Genomic DNA, 21336 nt, shown 5'->3' with positions numbered 1-21336 from the left:
TTTTATGTTGGTTTGGGATTTTTTTCTCTCCATATACCTTTTTATTTAAAAATTAAAATGATCCTAAGAATCAGAGAAAATTAAATACTTTACCCTGTGTTTTTCTTAGTTGTATAATTGCTTTAATTTCAGGACTGGTTTTTGACTAGGTAACCAGAAATTACTTATAGGAGAAATCTCCTGTGTCATTTAAACTCCTAGCACGTTGTGTTGTTAATAAAAAAAAAGTTCGGGTAGGTATTTTTTACCTTGTGCTTTTTTGGGGGAAGAGATGAATTTGTGTGATTGAAATGATGAAAACCTCATTTAAAACAAATTAAGGAGTATTTTGCTGAACTGATTTATTTCTCTACAGTGGAGCTTAGCTTAACCTTTTATTTCTCTTCAAGAATGGCTTTGAGTGTAATTCAAACTGTCAAATGACATTTATCAAATGATGGTTTTGCCCTGTAACAGGCGAATGTCTTCCACAAAATTGATTAGCTGCTGACCTCATCTACCCTTTTCAGACCCTTCAAGGTAGATTTCAAAGAGTTGTAAAATAATCACTTCACTTTCAGTTTATACTTCAACACAAGGCGTTTACTGTCCCAGTAGCGATGCGGCGATGGGTTCCACATCTGGGAAGGAGAAGATGTAAACGGCTGCCTATAGCTCTGCCTGTCACTGCACAGCCCATTGTGCTTTAACCTAAAGTCTCACTTCTTGCAAAATAGGAACAGCTTTGGAAATGGCTTTTTACAGGATAATAGAAAGAATAAGATTAAGAAACTTTATCTCCTAGATGATTGTGCTCTAGCAATCAGGAAAATGCTCTCTTTGGCAAGACCTACAGGGTGTTCAGTTATCAAGAAGATGCCAGAAGAATGAAGGGTAATAGTCTCCTAAATGTGAAATGTTATACCCCAGACAGTTTTCCTCTGTTGCATTCTTGTTCTCCAGCCTTGTTTTGTAAGAGCAATCCATTAGAAGCCAATAGGCTTGCTTTTGCAAGCATTAACCTACTGGTAAATGAATTTGCTGTGCCTTTGAAGAAGCCTGTGGCCCTGTCAAAATGGTGGCTTCACCTCTGAACGAAAAGTACTGTCTGGTATTTTTTTTCTCTTCAGAGCTCTGTGCAAGTTTCCTTGCCAAAGAAGAAACTGAGATGCAGGAAGTAAACCATGAACATAAAAATGTCAGAACTGCTGGTGGTGTTAAAAGTTCAATTCTATTTTTAGACCTCAATAACTTCTTTCTTCCAAAGTCTCTTCCACTCCCACTTCCAAAATCTGTGTTCAAAAATACACAAATTTGTGAAAAATGCACTTGACTTTCTTTGAGTAACAAACCAGTTGTAGCTTGTTGGTCTCAGCATGTCAGACTGCTGTGAATTGGCTTTCAGTTCAGAAACTGAGATGGGAGATACAGAGCTAAAAAAAAAGTAGCACTTCCACAACTTCAGCCACATCCAGCATCTGGAGGAGCAGGGATTTTCCCGTGTGTGAAACTGCCAAGAGCCGTAACTGCGATGGAGATGTTTTATCAAGCTGTTCAGCGTGAAAACACCTCGTCCCTCAATAGGTTCAGCCAGCGAGTCTGGCTGGCTGAGAGGTTAAATTAGAAGGAAGTAGTATCTATGCTGTATGTTAAAGCTGAGATATTAAATACAAGAAACCATGTACAGAATGAAGGCTTTAAATAGGAAGAGCTTCAAAAGGAGCTAGTAGACATTGCAAAAGTAGTCTGCATGTGGTTTGTGGTGTGCTTGGAATGACATTTTGGACATTGATGTATGTGGCTTCTTCAATTTTCTGTGGTTTTTGTTTGGGGGAGTGTTGTTCGGTTTCTTACTGAATAATATGACTTGTAATGTGTTACGCAGGTTTCTTGCTGAAGCATCAGCTTGTATTTGTTGGAGAACAAGATCATTGTTCTGGCTTCTCTAGCTAAACATGCACTATATGCTGTAAATTGCCTTTATTATATGCTGCTTAAATATCTCATTGTCTGCTTTGCATACAAGCAATTTATTGCTGCTTATGTTCTGACAGAATGAAAACTAATGTTTAATTATGCATTGCCCCAGTAATGTGGTGTTTAGGGTGAATGTATCTGAATTAAATAAGGGCCATTAATAATGCTTAACAATTTATGATATATTCATTGCTTGATTTCAAATCATATAAATTAGAGAAGCTTATTTGAAATGTCACCAATATAAGATGGCTTTGTGGGAACACCTCTCTGTGTGCTAATTTCAGAATCATTACCAGCTGGGTCTTACTATTTATTCAATGTCCAGTAGGCTTTTATTATTCCCTTATTTGCAGTTTAATTACAACCTCTGTTTTCCTGACAGTGTGAATTCAATCCTAAACCTGCAGGAGCAAAATGAGTTGCAATCAGGCGGTTTTTGCCTGAAAGCCTCCTTTCACTTTGCCTCGCTCCCACCTGCCATGACCGAGCCACAGCTCTGAGCAGATCCCTACAGCCACTGGTTCTGGTACCATGTGTTTAAAGGGGCGATGCCAGCCTAAGGGTTTTCAAATTGTTCTGCCTTAAAGCTACTAAGTTGTGGGGGTGTCTCCATCTCACGTAACCACCTGGTTTTATACCAACATCACAGAAGGTACTTCAATAAATTACTTAAAGGGAGGTTTCTGGGTCACCTATTAATATCTTGTGTGCAGGAGTTTACAAATGTTATTAATACACGTGAGGTATTTATATATAATGTGCATGGTTACTGTCCAACTAAAATCTTAGTCATGCAAATTTAAAATAATCCATTCTCTAAGCTATTATATGGGATTTAAATTCCTCAGAGATATAGTAAACATTGTCTGTTTCAAATAACAGCACGAACTGCAGCAAAATTTTGCACTGGCAACAACAAATCAGGGCATTTAAAGGATGTAGGTTACAGGACTAAAAGAGCTTTCTTTCTCGGTATGATGCACATGCACTTACTGTAGAGATACTATAAATGTGGGTTCTCCTAGAAGTAATTGTAATTAAATGACTGTTTGATCCTGAGTCCTCAGTGACAAGTCAGTCCTCTGCCCAGTGAGCTCTTTCTGCTCCATTTATGCATTGTGATTATCTCTTGTGGGAAATTATTTCTTGCTTATGATTTTGTTACATTCAGAAGCACTCCTTAGAGGAAAATAGGTATTTCTTATTTCTCATGTAATTATTACAGCTACTGTAACACAGTTTTTGTTGTAATTGGGAATACTGAACCTTCATCCTCACAGTCACATTTCATTTGCTATTGCTGAGGGAGCTGGCTGTGTTTAACGGGTAACGTGAAGAGATGCGCATAATACTTGGCAAAGGTATTCCGTGCATCTCGCTCAAAATTTTCTGTCACGGTTGATTTTAAAGAAGCAAGATTTTCATCTGAGATGAGTTGGAAGGGTTTCTTGTTTAGTGTCTTTCAGATGTGACTGTTTCTTTGCACGGTGATGGCAAAGTGGAGAATTGATCCCTCTGACCTTTCCCTTTTCTTCTAGCTTTCCAAGAGCTGTTTGGGGGGGAGTTTTGGATATTGTTTCTTCTTCCTCCCCCACAATGTGGTTCCAGTTTCCACCAAGATCTAATGACACGGGTGTTCATTTCTGTCTTGTGTGCGCTTTCCAGTCTGGCCTCATCAAATCTATCTGAAAAATGTACTATTGCACAAAGAACCAGACCTTACACTTGAAAGATTTAAATTAATTAATGGTGTGTGCTTCTGGGACATGCCATTACTCAGCTGGTGTGCTATACCAAAGGTCATTTCTGCTGTGTGTTCATCACCTGCTTTTTTTATATTCGTTATCTTCTAGAGAGGAATTCCCTAAAATATTAGAGAAATTACTTTTACATACCTCAGAGTTGGATGAATCTCAAAAAACCCCGAAAACCAGAAAACAAAACCCCTCAGAGAAACACCAAATCAAACCAAAAAAAAACCCAAACCTTCTGCTAGTCTGCAATTTTTTGCCTGATTTGGAGGGTGAGGGGAGTGTATATTCACATCTTATAGGGAACTTCCTAGGAGAAGTATTTTGGAATTTTTCCTTAGCATAAAGGAATCTCTAAAGTGTGCCAATACAAGTACATATTACTATGTTATTCCCACATATAGATGTCATTTGTAAGCCCTACAGGTACAATTAAAACTGTACCATTATAGCACAAATTTAAATATTTGCAGCATGAAACCAAATCTATGAATGTAGCCAGAGAAACTTTACATCAGCAAATTAAGACAGCAAATGTATTTGAAAATTTGATCAATGCAATTTTGATAATCTAAAATCCAAATTTTCAAGTGAACTTGCTGTTGTTGTAGATAATTGAAGATGTGTGAATTCAGCAGTATTGACAGTATTCAACAGAAGATGTTCTTGGGATTGCTTTTGGCTAGAACATATGTGCATGTGCATCTCTTATCCCGCTTTCAAGTGTGGGATTTGTTCTACGATCTAGCAATCTGAAAGAGTAGGTAATTCTCTATAAGCAAATCTGAAGTTTCATATCTCTGCGCAATATATATACTTGTCCCTACTTTTATTTGTACAACAGCTAGGCTAGTTCTGCAGGCTCATGAACCTGCCCTGTGGTTTTAGGTTGAGATTGATGTACAGCGCTGTCAGCTGTAGTAAAGAGCACGTATGTTAGATGTAGTGATTTTCAATCAACATTTTGTTATTTTATGTGGTATTTAATGAGGTGTCAGCATGATTTATTAGGTTTGTACAGCTGTGTTTTCAGAAATTTACTGGAGTTTCTTCTTTCTCTGCCTTTGGAACAGGGAAGAGCATACTCCCTACAACTCCAAGGAGCAGAGCACATTCAGCCCATCCCAAACATCTTTCTATTTCCTTTCTCTGCTCTGCTACATAACTGCTAAGTCCCTGTCTAGAGCTTTTCAGGGCTTTCGAAGAAGCATTCTATAAAGTAAATTCAACAGATTTTATCAGTTTTCGTGTGGGCTGCAGGGATCTCAATAATAAAAATGAGACATGGCAGGGGACATTACCTGGGACTTGAAAGCACTGAAAAGTGATGAGGCCGCCTGGCCTGCCTGCTTGTGTTGGTTTATTTCCTCTGTTTAAGAGCTAAAAGGCTCCTCGCTGTTTTCTTATTTTGTTGAACTTCAGTTCTGGAAAAGGTCATAGTTGCAGTGAGCGCATTTTTTTCCTCCAACATTTATAACCTATAGCTGCCTCAGTGAAGGTTTCTCCAAAAGCCTCTGTTAAGCAGGATAGCATGTACAGGCAGCCAACAGCTTCCTGGTCAGAAAACAACATTGGATAAGGAGTGCCAAGAGCAGAGGATCACCCCTGTGCTGCTATATCCACCCCTAGCATGCATCTCTATTCATATAGGGTGGGGTTTCCCCCTAAACCCTATAGAAAACTGCCGAAGCAAAATGTGCTTCACACAAGCAGAAATTTTTGACAGGGTAAATCGAGATGCATGACCAGGGTGTAGAGCACCATAAGAACAGAGGTAAAGCGTGTGTCATGGCTATTTGGTGACTGTTGTTGTAAAGCGTATCTCATCAGTGGTTTGAAAGCACCACCCTTGCAAGCTAACAATTCTCTCATTTATGTTTATCATGTTTTAGTTAAAATTTACTGAAGTAAGGGTAGATTAATACATGCAATAATAAAAATCATGCCTACAAACTAGATAACGGTAAAGCTGTCAGCATTTTACCCTAAAGACAGAAGAATAGGTCAGAAGTGGATTTGAAATATATATGAAAAATCCTAATCTTGAGAAGACTGACAGTAATTATTTCAAAGCTAGAAAGAATAGATGGTCCCCATAATATAACAAAATAAGGAAGACCTTAGAGCTTACTTCTCCGTCTATTTCTAAGCAAAAATTTAGCTATTTAAATAGTTTTTCCGACTTGAACAATCAAAAAAATGCCTGAATGCTGTGACTTGCAATAACTCAGCTGAGTTCTGCACAAGTGTAAGAGACAAACCTCTGCTTATTGAGCCTAAAGTGTGTGCATTCACATGTAAGCAAAATTTCACTTTATTTTCTATAAATAGTTCAAGACACAGACATGTACGACTACTTTGTAAGCTGCAAAGGTAAATGGTGGTTTAAAATAGAGAATTTGAACTATCTTTGGAAAGCATCGCTCAAATGACAAAATAAGAACAATGTGTTGGGGTTAAAGACCACTTTGCTGGCATCCTCATTGACCTTCTATAAAAAGTACACTCCAGGTGTGCTTTGAAGCACTTTTTTTTCTGAAACTGGTATAAATATGCTGTTTCATCTTTTCCAAAGTGTCACTTTTGTGATCACATTTAATCTGGAGAGAATAAACCTACTTTTGCGTTCTTTTTTTACTTACATTGACTCCCAGGACATATACACAAGAAATAGTAGATTGAATAACATTTTCGTAGTTGAGACACATGCAGCATCTTTGCGAAGACATCAGCAACTGAATATATTCTGTTTTCTCTAGATCAATGAACTGAGCCATGTTCAAATCCCCGTTATGTTGATGCCAGATGATTTCAAAGCATACTCAAAGATAAAGGTGGACAATCACCTTTTCAACAAGTAAGTACAAGTAACGATTCTTTGTAGAAGTGAATAGTGGCAGTGATATTTTTATGAAGTACTATAAACTCTGGTATTTTTCAGTTCAGGAGACTGAAGTTTTGATGATTAAGTTAATCCTGTGATAAACATAACCATCTGTACTGTTCTGAAAAGCACCAGCAAGGGCTGCTGGGTAGTATTTTTCCTCCATATGGTTTATTATTGCCTTGTGAGTATCTTACAGATTGAAGGTGATCCTTTCTTGGTGTGATTATTTATGGCTTATATAAGCATTTATTTGTGTATTTTTAAAAACAAATTCATGTGCATGTACTTTTTATTAAATGAAATATTTGAACAAGAACGAGAATTTAAAGCATATATCAAAGCTGAATAATGTTCAGCTTTTTATAATCTTTAACACAAAATCATACCAATAATATGGAAGCTCCAGAAGTATTAAGATCATTTCATGTAATGTCTACATTTCTTAAAAATAAAATGCTCCATAAACAGTATGTACAGACACACTAAGCTATTAATGCTATTTTGTGTATAACCTGAATTTTATTCAAGAATATATTTAGAAAAAGGAAGAATTCTGCTACTTTGGCTCTTCTGTTCTGTGGCAAGGGTCAGAATAACTTTTCTCATGTATAAGTCTGAAGTTAACACTAGAATATTAAAATTAGCCCTATAATGAATGAGTCAAATTTTCTGGAAGCTTTGGCACTGTCAGTAATTTCTGGTGTCACAGATGGTATAGTAGTTCTTGTGTAATACAGTCTAAGGTTTCACCCTTGAAGTAATTTTAGAGCAATGGGAGACTATTCTTTTCTGCTTTTGAGTACAGGTTCCAAAGTTATCAAAATATAGTTTGTGTTAATTTCATCCAGTTATGTTGTAGCATGGTAGAGACAAAGATGTATAAATTTGTCAAACACTGTAAAAAAAAAAATAAAAAGAACACAGTGAGACCAAATCTCATTGAAAAAAAGAAAGCATTAGAAGGGCTATTGTAAATCTCCTTATCCTCGGCTTTGTATGAACAGAATTGAGACAGAATACTCTAGAGTTATTTATTATATATGTAGATGAATGAAGTTGATTTGGGTTTCTATTCTTTCAGAGAAAACATGCCAAGTCATTTCAAGTTTAAGGAGTATTGTCCAATGGTTTTCCGTAATCTGAGAGAGAGGTTTGGAATTGACGATCAAGACTTTCAGGTAAATTCGCTTTCAAAACACCTAAACTGGTGATATATACAGGTTTTAAAGGTTAATAATGCTGCAGTTGTGAACAAGCAGGCCAATGTGCTCAAGTAAAGTTCTTTTGGTTTTGAATAAGCTGGAGAAAAACTAAGAGAAAAAGAAGACATTCTTTCTACTCCTTCCCCCACCTGCAAGCAGAACATTTCTGTTTTACCTCTTTGCCTGCCCTAGCTGTCTGCTTGTTCCTACCCTTCTGCTATCTTTAGCCCTTCATGTTTCCCAGTAGAGTACCTCCCAGTCATAAGCCACGTTATTAAGACTACGGGGTGATACCTCTTGCAATAGGAAGAAAAATACTGTCTGGACACTAGTGACAAGAGAAGCTATATTTAGCTGGGTCGCTTAGATAACAGTTGCTTTGGTGGTGTGTCTATGTGAGATGTGGTTTCTGAAATGACTGCAGCCTTTTTTTTTTTTCATGCTCTTTTTGTTTAGAAAAGAGTAAACTGTGGCCTGCCAACTTTGTACTGCTTCATTATGTCTCCATTTCCCGTTGTTAAGAGGATCTGGAAACAAATCGTTTACGTAGAGCAGATGCAGCAAAACAAGAAAATGCTCTCTGTTTGGCAAGGTTGTTCCTTGCAGGAAAAGCTTCTTTATGTCTTTGCAAAAGAGTTCTTGAACTCTGTTGCAGTCTGATTTGCCAATACTCACTGAAAATTCCCTTTTCCATTAACTGTTCCTAATGCGCACTATTTCAGTCACAGGGCTAATTCCTTCTGCAGCCACACTGTGAAATGCCCTGTCCTAAAGAGCACTTGCTGTGTAACCCAGCGTCCGCTTTCTCTCCTGCTCTTTTGCTCTTTTAAACTATTTTGATGTGGACTGCAATTGTGTTTGTAGCCCATTGCTAAGATAAATGAAGAGAAGATACTTAACAAATGGTTTCAAGTTGCTAAACAATTGTATAAAATGCGTTTGTACAAGAACACTCCTGTTCTTGCTACATCGAGCAGACTGAATACTGCATCCAAAATCTATAGCTGAGTCCTTCAGCTATCCTTTTTACCAGTTTTCCCCTTTTCAATGTCAAGCAATGTGTTAGAAATGCATCGATGAATTAAAACATGCTTGCAGGAGTGTAGATGGGAGGCTAGGTTATGGATCTCGGTACACGGCCGCTGTAACTTTGGTAAGACCTTTTGCCAGTAGGTGGAGAAGAGGGTTGCGTTGGGTTGGCTTCTTTTGATAGAGCTGTTGTGATACTGTCGCATGATTCTTCATTATCCTGTTTACCGAAGAACTGTTTAAGAGGAAATACACCAAGACATGGGCCAACAGTTAAAACAGTTATATCAAATTACATTCCTGGTTCAATTTTGCTGATGGACCAAAGTGGATCCTATTGTTTGGGAAGTTATTTGATCCCTTTTTATGAAGATTTCTATTTTCTTGACAAAGGAAAAGGATCCGTGTGTCAAAGAGGAAGGATAGTTGTTGCTACCAAACTTAAAATGATAATGTCAGCTCATGCTTGATGTCTTTTAGAAGATGGGGTGATAATGTCACTAGGCAATCAAAGTTGTATTTCAGTAAACATATATTAGAAGACTTAAGATGCTTTATTAGTTAAAACTGGCAAACGTAGCATAATCAAAGATGCTGCATTCCACAGCACTGTGAAATGTTTCCAGCTGCACTGCTGTTCTACAACAGAAATTCCTGTTGTAACTTTGTTATGCTGCTGTTTAGATTTATTAATGATAACAATGATAAAACAATGTTAAAAGACTGTCACTAAATGAAATGTCTGTATTTTCAGATTAAAAACAAAAATACTTTTTTGTAGCTATGTGTTTTGTGTTTTTTGACAATGCAACCAAACAACAATCCAAAAGGAGAAAATGTAACAGCATCCTGGGTTTTGATTCAACAAAATTATGTATTAGTTAGAAAAGATCTTCAATGCTATATAGTATTTCAAATATGTTTAGCAAAAAACAGAAGATAGTTAATTTTGACCCAAGGGAAGGCAACGTCTGCGTTCGCTATTCTTTTTTTCTTCAACCAAAGCAATTTATCAGCCTGAGTTCTTATTCTACTGGACTGTTTTGATACTTTTTTCTTTTAAATGTTCAAAGTAGTAATGTATTTTGAACACGCTTGCAAAATTAAGTTATACACATAAACAAAAATTCAAGTCACCCTATGTGTAAGATAGGGGTTATCTCTATGTAAAAGTAGAAGTTGCTTTCATTTTAATATTATATTCTCTGTGATTTAAAAAGGGAATCTAATTTCACAGAGGTAGACTCACTGTATATACTTTTTTCCCAGAGAACCTATGTCTTCAGGGAAGTTATTCCAATGAATGTTGGTTAAAATGATTGTCTTCTACTTCGAGCCAAACATGAATTGGAAAAAGCCTGTGCAGTATTGAACACTGAGGGAAAGCTTATGGAAGAGATAGCAAATAACTTTGTCTGGATAGTTTTTCTTATATAATGATTTTCAGGAAAGTAGTCCTAATCAATTGTGAACAATGTCATTTCCATTATTGAGCAAGATAGGATCGGTTTAGATAAATGAACCCAATTACCTTGTTCATTAGTCAGACACATCAGTTTAAATCAGGAAGAACATTCATTTTAAATGGTTTTGTTTTCAGAATGTTCTGCAGATATACTTGATGAGTTGTTCCAGAGGCCAGATAGTGCTTACTCATAAGAAGAGACTAAAAAAAAAAACCCTGCCTCATGAAAAGAATTTGGTAGTGTACACTCTAATTACTGGGCTATGCCCCTTTTAATTCTTGACATTGTATTAATCACTTTGTACTGTAATTTTGCAGACTGTTTAACACATGGGCTTAGTTCACATATGGAATGGTTAATATAGGGACCTTCTCTTACAGAAATCTCTTATCCCTGAAGAGAGATCTGCATCTCATAAAGTACATTTTTTTTCCTACAAGTAGTCCAACTTCGGAGTCGGGGGAATTCCATAAATTGTATATGGTTCATGCCTTACAGGAAGCCATTTCTAGTAATGGCAATTACAATTCCTATAATGGACTCCCTCCCTTCACATGATGAAAACCAGCTCCTTTTTTTGAGGCATCTTTGGTGATATGTCCTAAATCTATCTGTCTTTCATAGCTAGTTGGGCAGTACTTGATAGGTACTGAATCAGGATTGAAGTTTCATGGAGATACATGTGTGGCTGCTAATACTGAGTGGGTTTTTTGGGTGATTCATTCTTTATTATGGACAGCAATGTGGAAAATATGGTATGAAGTTAGTTAGACCTTGAGTTTTATTCAAAGGTTTCCTGTAGAAACTTGCTATGACTAATGAAGTCTTCAATCTAGGTTAAGAAACTTTGTTCTTGCATCAAAAAAATCTTTCATTAGACCCCAATCTTCCTTCTTGGTGATCACATATTACTAACATTTATTGCATCCAATTAAAAAACGGCCTGGCTGTTTTTTCTTAGAAAAAGGAACACAAGTGATGATTAGTCTGTATGAATCAAAATTGTATTTGAATAATGGAAAAACTTTAAAACCATTTTAACCACTTATGTAGACTATTAATTATCAAAGGGAAAGAGATATTGTTTTGCTTTGTACTGCTGGATGTTACAAGTAAGCACATATGGATCTCAGATTGAAGATAATTTTTTAAAGTGTTGACGTAATTCCACATGCCAGAGCATTAAATGATGCTTTAATGATAGATTTTGCCTTGATAGAGTAAATTATCTTGATCTTATATTTTTGTTAGTGTCGTCTTATTTCATTAAAAAGGAATCCTTAACTCTCAAGATCCTCCTAACATTGACAGGAAAATACTTGAGAGCATTAACTGTTGTTAGCAAAAAAAATAAAAAAAATTATTAGAAAACAGATGTCGTAAAGTTGATCCCTCACTACAGTCCTAAATTAATTTTTAATTTCTGTGTTCCATCTCATCTTTAGACATTGGTTTTGCAAAGGTTATTCCACAGAAAGGCCTCTTTGTTCCAGACATGTATGGAGTAACTATTGTAATTTTGGAGTTTCTTTTCAGCTTGGTTGACATTGTTTCTTATCTTACAAAATCAAAGAACACCATTCTGTCAGAACAATTATAGGACTAGCTTCAGTAAACTGCAAAATTATGAGAGATTAACAAGCAAGCAGCTAGCTCAATGGCCCCAGTAAACTCTGCTGGGGATGGGGGAGAGCACGACCGATTTCCCTGAAGGTTTTAGTACTTGGTGTAATAGGACACATGCTCAGGTCTGACTTGACCCATCCACAGGTGCAGTTTGCAGAGGTTCTCTGTACAGGACAAAGCATTCATAAAGAACTTTTAACAGGTGGTCTGTAAGTTCTTTTTAATTTTGAGATGCTTATTTTTTTCTCTATATGCATTTTTCCATATGAAAGATTGAAATCTAAAATGAAAATCAAGAATTCCTGCTTTTAAGCAATTTCCATAATAACAAACCATATGAACTCAGTAGCTTTCACATCTCCTGGTATGGGTGTCTCCTTACATTTCAGTATCTCTTGCAGCTTGCTATAATAGTCCAGAGTCTAATATGGCATCAGGAAAATAATGCAAATTCTATGTTCATTTTTCAGAAGTTGGCCTTTAATATCATTTTCTTAGGTATCTAAACTTCAAAATTCTTGTCAACCTGTGGAAACTTTTTGCTCCTTTTGTGTGACTTACCCAATCCTAAGATGTCATACTAAGAGCTTTAAAACTATTTTACAATGTAAGATTGTATGTTTCTTCAGACAAACAAATACTGATCAGAGCGCTCTACTGGTGCTTCTGCACTGAAATTCATGCCTCTGTTTATTGGCCCTTGGTTTGGGAAGGAACAAGCGACCTCTAGCATCAAACTCTACAGACAACAAGGTCAGCAACAACTATGTCAGGAGTTGGATCTTCTTCCTAAGACACGATCTTTTCACTGAATGATTAATAAAATGCATTAAAAAACCCTGGAAGCAAGAACTGTCTTGAAAAGAAAAATCCTGTGCTGGTCATTTTAGCATGGTCAATCTGTCAGTGCATGAAAAGTTCTTGAGCTCATGTGTCAGATGAGGTTCCTCTAGCAGCGTATACAGTTTGTGGATCCCAAATGGACGTTGGCACCAAGATGTTCAGAACTGCTGACATCTTGTTTGATGTGGGAATAGACAGTAGTGGCAATAAGGTGTTGAGCCAGCTGTACTGACAAAAACTGGGGCATGTGTGATCCTTCCCACATGTAAATATGAAGTTTACAGTCTGAATATTATGCTCTCGGATTTGGTGCATTAAGTGTGAGCCCAACGAAGATTTTAGTTACTGTGGATCTTAACCTTAATATGTATGGCAACAGAAATTTTTTACCTTCTGGTTTCTCTTAGTTTTCCCTAAAGAAAACAATTTGCCTTGCTTTCAGCAGTTCCTTGCTTAAACTGTCATTCACAACTGGGTATTAAAACTAGAAAAAAGTAATTTAGCGTATGCTGGCAACATCAAAACAATGAGCTGATAGGCACTCCCTGAGCTCTTGTGGAGACAGCCGCTGAAAGGGAGGCATCATGCCAAGCTTTGTAGGGCCAAAGGGGAAAGGCCCCCAGAAAGAGCCCGAACTCTTTCCAAAACAAGTGCATGCCTTAAGCTGCCAGCTCCAAATCTAGACCTACAGTCTCAGTAGGATGACTTAATTTAGGAAAGAATCATATGTTTTATTCGTTAAACTCTCATTCAACCAGGTCAAAGAACCCATAACCTTTCTACTGGAAGAATAGCTCCATGCAAAAAAGAAAAAGTTGGTGTTCCACCTTTCTCTGTCAAACTTTTTCATGTCTCTCACCACAGTAATCACTCCCTCCATACAATTTGCTTATAAATTTTCATAGGTGTTCAGAGTCTGTACATCTGCATCTTGACCAGATCATAGAAGGGACTCGATATTTCTGATAAGTGCACCACAGGACCAGTGGTATTCTGTTTTCGACTTTTGGAGGTCCCATGGCATTAACCATTGGTCTTTTGAGAGCCCTGCTTTGGAGCTGGCAAGAAATCATCGTGCAATATTGTCCATACAGCTGCTAAAGGAAAGGGGAGGTCATACCACGGAATGTGCTTGTAATGTGTGTTACTGGTCAGGTACGCTTTGCTACATGCCAGGCTTCTTAAACACGTGTCAGTGTCTGAGATCAGTGTTTCCCGATCATGTTTCCTCATCAGTGCTTCCAGGCATGAACCTGCTCAATGGCAATGGTAGAATGCACGGTGCAAGTGTACAAAGTAAAGCTGAAAGTCTTCGCTACCCGTCCTTGTGTGACAAAACCAGACATCTCTGCTAGCCCTTTGCCTTTCTTCTCTCTAGAAATCACTGCCAAAACACTGTCCTGGACACCTTCCCAGAAGTGGGCTGCTTGTTTCAAATTACAGCAAAAAAACTTGGGGCATCTGTGTCCAGCTGTATGACACTGTGTCTCTCTGATACACTTCTTGATCAGTAATCCAGGTCTAATTCATCCATATCCATCATTCCTGAGGTCTTGTAAAAAGTAAAAGAGGTTGGGGGGAGCTGCAAGCTTGTCTCTGGGAGGAGCTATGCATGGGCCAGGCGGCACCACTGTATCTGCTGTCAGAGAAGAGCAACCAGACTGTGCGTATGTAATTCTCTAACAGCTATGAACCACCGCCAGGCTTTTCCACTGACCTATGATTTCAGTCATCACAGAGCATCATCTGTCCACTTGTTTTTGCCTATTTGTTCATGCAAAGCTTGCTCAGAGGCACTCTTAAATAGCCTGGGATGTGAACTGATTTGTCTTTAGGGTACGTTGGGCTTGTGAAGCTCATTTTAGCATTCCACGACTTTCAGATGAGATCACAGTACCAGAAACCATTGTTTGTCTTTGTCCAGACGTCACAAAATGGGAAAGATTTAAATCAATGAGAAGCTGTTAAGCCAGTCAGTTTGAAAGATTACTGTTCTTCTAAAGCTCTCCATGCTTTATCACCAGATTTTTCCTATTACCCTTTTTCTTTCTTTTGCCGGAAAAGCTCTGACTCGGTGACAATTTTTATTAGGCTTCCTTTTTAGGTTAGTTACATGAAGTACTTGTATTACATCCAACACATGGTTCACATGTTCAAAGTTTCTAAAATATCTTGTCTGCTAAAGTAGCAGTTAGAAAACAATGACATATATGTTAGATGTGTAAGAGATTAGAAAGAGCTAATTAAATTGACCTTCAAATCTCTCCAGCCCCTTGGAGGCTGTGGCTAATCCTTGGCCTCCCACTGTGGAGATAAATATCCGTGCTGTGAACATTTTAAGAGAAGTGGGCAGAGGAGGAAGAGCCTCACCAGCAGTTTGTCTTTGAAGAGGAGGGCAATACTTTGCCAGTTATAAATATAGCTTGCAATTATGTTGGGAGCGGGGGCACAAGCTTTTCCTGTACTTCAGTGGCTCTGCTCCATGTGTTTTCCTCACAAAAATGGTTTCAGTTGGAAAAAATAGCTCCAAACAGCTTAACTTGTTGCTCTTAGAAACAACCAAAGTCTCTCTGGAAATCAGTTTACTTGTTTTGGTGTCTGGTGTTGGTATAACTAGCGTTATCAATAATGTTATTACTGGTACTTACTTACAATAGGCTGCTATTTTTATTGACCAATGTGCAAGGTAAAAATAGACTTCCAAAGGATAAAGCGTTAGGTGGTGTTTTAGCTGGCTTCTGAGGACTCTTGAGGATGCCTCTTACAAAGTAGTTGGCTTGATATTTTGTGACTTTGGGGTTTTTTAAATGCCGATTATTGTGGGACTTTATAAAAAAAATGTAAATAATAGATTATTAAATGACAACAATCAGAATATAATTGTCAATGAACAATTGACATTTCATGTAGTGAAAACTTGCAGAAGAGGCACACTCCATCCAAATGGCAAAGTGGGACAAAGCCGAGGAATTTGTACAAAACCCACTTTGATTGCCTGGCATTCTGAGCCTGTCCAAATGAGATGTCTTATATTAATATGGTCAGATGAATAGTTACATGGATAGATAGGAGTGCAGAACTACCGAGGTGAAGGCTACGTTCAGGGAGGTAGTAGCTCTGAGAAGGGATAAGAGGTCAAAGAGGACAAGAATTTAGCACTAGTGTAAGCTCCTGACTAGGAGGAGTAACTGCACTCTTGGGTAGATAAATTAGAAGGTATAAAATAAGACCAGAAAGAGCTCTAACTTTTTTTAACATCTGTTTGTTTTATACCTGAAGCTAATACTGTATATAGTTTTGGTAGTAGTCATCTTAAAAAAGGATGTTGAAAATTTGGATGTAGAAAAAATACAGGAAAATGGTGTCAAAGGAATTTAAGGACATAGAGAATGCCTTGTGGTGGGAGTGGCAGAGTTTGACCTGCACACTTGCAAAAATTAGAACTGAGAAGTTAGTAATAACGTGAGTATCCTTGCAGAAAAACAATGCTAGATGCTTTAGGAAACAATACACAGGAATGGCTGGAAAAGGAAATCATTCAAATTCAAAACAACTTTCCAGCAACATGAATTATTAAATACTAGAAAAACTACAGTGGTGCATCTTGGTCTTTTGAAGTTGGAAGAATCAAGACTGCCTGTCTGGAAGTTGTACTGTGTCCAAAAGCAGAGATTGGAGTTCAGTTTAGGAATAGCTGGGTGAAATGAGATTGTTTCAGATGGGTAGCGGTTGTGTTGGATTCTAGTTCATGAAGTTCTGTTGAAGGCTCCAGAAGAGCTCTTGGGAACTTCAAAGAATTGTGGATCAAGTCCAGGTTTTTGCACCTGTAGAAAAAACCTTTTTCCTTACCAAATAAGTATTTACTGTAGGATGCACATATTGCTGAGAGTTTGGGAAAGAGACGCTGAGGGAAGAGAGTTGGTCTGTAGTAAAACTAAATAACCTTCCAGTTAATTTGCTAAAGAATATGGTGTTCTTGGGTGAAATGATGACATGTAGTTTAGGTGTGCTGATTAACTTTTTGTATCAAGTCTCTTTGGGAAATGAAAGACTAGTAAGTGGTCTAGCTTTTACCCATTTATATTTAAAGCTGTATTTTGAGTATTTTATCAGAAATTAGTTCTGTGGTATGGGGCAAATTCTTTGTGGTTTGTAGCCTCTCGGCGCTGAGTATTTCTGGTTGCCTGCTACTCAGTGCAATATAGGTGATATTTTTAATATTGATTTGTGTAAGGGCAGTGAGACTTCCAGCCAGTGATTTCTCAGAGGGAAACTTTGGGAGAGAAGGGAAAGTATGTGAAAGAAATTCATCTGGTCTCTGAGCTTGGCAGGTTAAATGTGTCTTCAGTTGTATAAGTAATTACACAAGTAATTTAGCATAGTCTTTAAATGACCTCATAAAAGTATTCACACTTCAAAAGTACAAAACCTTTTCTTTCTCCTGAGACCAAAAAAACAGCAGGCACAAGATTAAAACTTCACAAATGAGAAGCGAGTGGGGAATTGGCAGAACACGCACACTCGGAGCAGGAGACTTGCAGTGAGTTGCTAAGTGAAGCTGTTAAGTGGATCAGGGTATGTGTGGCTGACAGATGTTTTGATTGTGCCAGAGGACCCAGGCACACCGTGGTGGGAGAAGGCTGGGAAAATCTGAAGGAGGCAGGGCACAGTGACCCTCTTTTCTATGAGTTTTGTGCTTACTAATGCTATAGTATAAGCAGGTGATTTTTTGAGACACGATGACCAATGCTGCAGCGTTGCACAGCTAGACGTGTGCCCCACTGGTTCCTGACACAGTATGGAAGTGCTGTGTAGTAGCAGTAAGTGATGGTAAAGGGTTGTTAGATCATCAAACCTGTATCTTTTGGAGGGTAAGAGGCGGGCATTTTTTTGTCTATATCTGAAGTATGTCCTCCCTGTTCTGGCTTTGTGGCTCATAGATCTGTGCTAAGTGAGGAGTGGCTCATTTCCCATCTGTTCATATTCCACTTAGTCTTCCCCTAATTAAGAAGCAGGCCAGAGGGAATTCTATCTGGTACTTGCCATGATCTATCTCTGTCTCTCCTTTCCCCCTCGCTCAACTGCGCTTATATTTTCCTTTTAGAAAAGGGAGCTGCTTGAGTTTCATTCTTTATTTCCTTCCCAGTCCCCTATAGATCCCTCACCTAAGAAGGAGATATTGTCGCTGGGGAGGGCGATGGGTCGCACTTAGCTGAATTTAGTGCTGAACAAGGAAGCAGAGCAAAAGCCCTATGCTGCTGCCTTTAGCCAGCTTCAATCAGCTTTTCCTCCAAGGCATTTGTGCAGAGATGTCTGTAGTACAATTTATTTTACTCACTTTTCATACAAATCATCACTGAAATTTATCTGTGTGTTCTGGCAAAAGTCATCTGGATCACAGGAGTGTTTTACCATGTACTGCCTTGCAAAACTGCATTTGACAGTAAGAGACAAGTCTATACAGTGCGTCCGGTAGCAGTCTGAACTACAGAGCAGTATGATTCAAATAAATGCACGTTTTCAGTCTGTCTGATGATAACTACTACATAACTTTTGTATTGTTGTCTGTATTGACATAAAGATGATGGACTTAAAAACTTGGATTAGATAACCCCAAAATAAGTCAACCTTTTTTACTTGTCAAGATATGTCTAAAGTCTTGTTTTAAAAGAGAAAGCCCCACAAACTTTCCACAGTCTTTGTGGTGTAAAGTACACATTGGATATCACATGTGGTGGTACTGGTATTTTTGTCTGGGATTTCTTACCAGTTACAGGTTTACTAGTGGCTGTCCTTCAGAGTGGCGTAAGTGCAGGACCTTCGTGGCCATTTTGTGTCTTAACTTACAAGGGAAATGTTTTCCAGCAAAGAATCTCTTCACTTCTAAAATATGTATTATTAATTTGTTAGCATTTGGCAGGGTTGAATGGGGCACAGAATGCTTCAATTTCTGTTTATCAGTCTGGGTCAAACATGTAACTTCAGTTAGCTTCACCAACATCGACAGGGAAGGATCGTAGTGGTTTTAAATAGCTGTATTGTTTCCTCATTAAAGCCCCTAAACTCTTGTAGTTTGATCCTCTCAGTGAAGCTGTTCCTCGATCTTACTTGCTATTGGTGGCTTACCAGTGCAGGCCAATTCTTGTCATTTCTTTGCTTAAAGATTCATCGTTGTCATGATCAGGCAATGGTATATGTATTTTATTGAAGAATGATTTCTAAACTATATTCAGATATAACTAGTATAATGGAGAGGTAAGGTATTTTGCATGGTAGCTGCAAGCTTTATTTAGAAGGAATTTGAACTTTTCCCTGTTCACTGCAGTGAGAGTTAACCATTACAAATAAAATCATCCACAGACAAAATTCAGCCATGCATTTATCAGCACAAGAAAGTGGTAATGCAGTGACTAGTAATGACCACAGTATGATATAATTAGATATTTTTCAGCTTTTTAAACCATACTTATTAAATAAATTTATGCAAGTATCAAAAGAAAATACAGCAAATAGTAATGCAGCAATATCCTCCATGTTCCACCTTCTTTCATAGTTCAAAGGAACTACATTCTGTATCTGAAAAGAGCATTATATTGAGAAAGTTATCACAGGAGTGGAGAGTTAGTAAAAATAAAGTGTCAAAGAGGTTGTTTAATTAGAGGCTGTTTCTATCTTAAACGTGTTTAATGTTTAAACATCTGATCTTAAACTCTAATTTGTTACTAGAGTCAGAGTATTGTAGAGAGGGCATTTGGGTTATCTGCATGTATGGGAAGGTGCTGCTTAGCATAAAGTTGGTTGGTTTATTCTAACAAATTAATATGCATGTGGTAAAATGATAGCTGTGTGCATTCTTAATTAAGCTTGATATAGATAACTAATAATAAAATAGCCACCTACTAAAAAATAAATGCATCACCATTTCTAACCCATTAAAGCATTAAGAAACAGTAAAGCATGTGCTAAATAATTATCTACAGATGCATTATACTCTCTTGATAGCAACATTTTTGGTATAATTGTATTTGCAAATTAACTTGTCATTATAGTTAGCAATCAGGCAGAATTCATTTCCATTAGGAAAAAAGCTATAGCTGGAAAAAACAGTAAGAAGTCAGTGACTTTACGAGGTTGGCTCCAGTTAATTTAAAATATGACTAAATTTATTAATTGCTGTTTGTATCTGACTAGTTTCTGTATTTTTTCTGTCTAGCCTGAATTGTAATGAAAGAAGGATGATAAAACAAGTACTAGTTGATTCGTTCTCTTAGTATGATAGCTGTTATTTCTTTAAGTCAGAATTTCTGATTGCTTATTCTGTCCATATTTTTAAATGCATCAAGTATCATAGGATCATTTTGGTTGGAAAGGACTTTTAGGTCTACGGTTGGACTTGATGATCTTAACACTGCGAAGTCCACCACTATAACTATGTCCCTAAGCACTGCATCTATACACCTTTTAAGTACCTCCAGGGATGGTGACTCCATCATTTCCCTGGGCAGCCCGTTCCAATGCTTGACAACCCTTTCTGTGAAGAAATTCTTTGTAATATCTAATCTAAACCTCTCCTGGTACAACTTGAGGCCATTTTCTCTTGTCCTGTCACTTGTTAATTGGGAGAACAGACCAACCCACACCTCGCTACAACCTCCTTTCAGGTAGTTGTAGAGAGAGGAAAAAAAGTCTCCCCTCAGCCTCCTTTTCTACAGAGTAAACAACCCCAGTTCCCTCAGCCACTCCTCATAAGACTTGTTCTCCAGACCCCTCACCAGCCTCATTGCCCTTCTCTGGACGTGCTCCAGCACCTCAATGTCCTTCTTGCAGTGAGGGGCCCAAAACTGAACACAGTATTCAAGGTGCGGCCTCACCAATGCCGAGTACAGGGGGACAATCACTTCCCTGCTCCTGCTGGCCACACTATTCCTGACACAAGCCAGGATGCCGTTGGCCTGGGCACACTGCTGGCTCATGTTCAGCTGGCTGCTGACCAGTACCCCCAGGTCCTTTCCCCCGGGCAGCTCTCCAGCCACTCTTCCCCAAGCCTGCAGCGTTGCATGGGGTTGTTGTGACCAAAGTGCAGGACCTGGCACTTGGCCTTGTTGAACCTCATACAGTTGGTCTCGGCCCATCGATCCAGCCTGTCCAGATCCCTCTGCAGAGCCTGCCTACCCTCGAGCAGACAGATCAACACTGCCGCCCAACTTGGTGTCATCTGCAAACTTACTGAGGGAGCACTCGATCCTTCATCCAGATCATTGATAGAGATTTTAAACAGAACTGGCCCCAGTACTGAGCCATGGGGAACACCACCTGTGATCAGCTGCCAGCTGGATTTAACTCCATTCATCACTGCTCTTTGGGCCTGGCTATCCAGCCAGGTTTTTACCCAGCAAAGTGTATGCCTGTCCAGGCCATAAGGAGCCAGTTTCTCCAGGAGGATGCTGTGAGAAACAGTGTCAAAGGCTTTATTAGGTTCTAGGTAGACAACATCCACAGCCTTTCCCTCATCCACTGAGTCGTCTTGTCATAGAAGGAGATCAGGCTAGTCAAACAGGACCTGCCTTTCATAA

General features: G+C 38.3%; 1 protein-coding gene across 5 annotated transcripts in view; it reads left to right on the top strand.

Moving 5' to 3' along the window:
* PIP4K2A (phosphatidylinositol-5-phosphate 4-kinase type 2 alpha) overlaps positions 1-21336 on the top strand; it is a 117773-nt gene that overhangs the window by 57413 nt on the left and 39024 nt on the right. For 4 of the 5 annotated variants that reach the window (XM_075419515.1, XM_075419516.1, XM_075419514.1 and 1 more), the window contains exons 2-3: positions 6470-6567; positions 7679-7775. The exons of the other annotated variant lie outside the window; for it this stretch is intronic. In XM_075419515.1, the coding sequence (XP_075275630.1) occupies positions 6503-6567; positions 7679-7775 (162 nt within the window). In that variant the 5' untranslated portion in view covers positions 6470-6502. The remainder of the gene's footprint in view (positions 1-6469; positions 6568-7678; positions 7776-21336) is intronic. 5 annotated transcript variants of the gene reach the window in all.

This window comes from Opisthocomus hoazin, chromosome 4 (assembly GCF_030867145.1).
Source record: "Opisthocomus hoazin isolate bOpiHoa1 chromosome 4, bOpiHoa1.hap1, whole genome shotgun sequence".
Classification (NCBI taxonomy): Eukaryota; Metazoa; Chordata; class Aves; order Opisthocomiformes; family Opisthocomidae; genus Opisthocomus; species Opisthocomus hoazin.
This window is presented reverse-complemented; position numbering and strand designations above follow the sequence as displayed.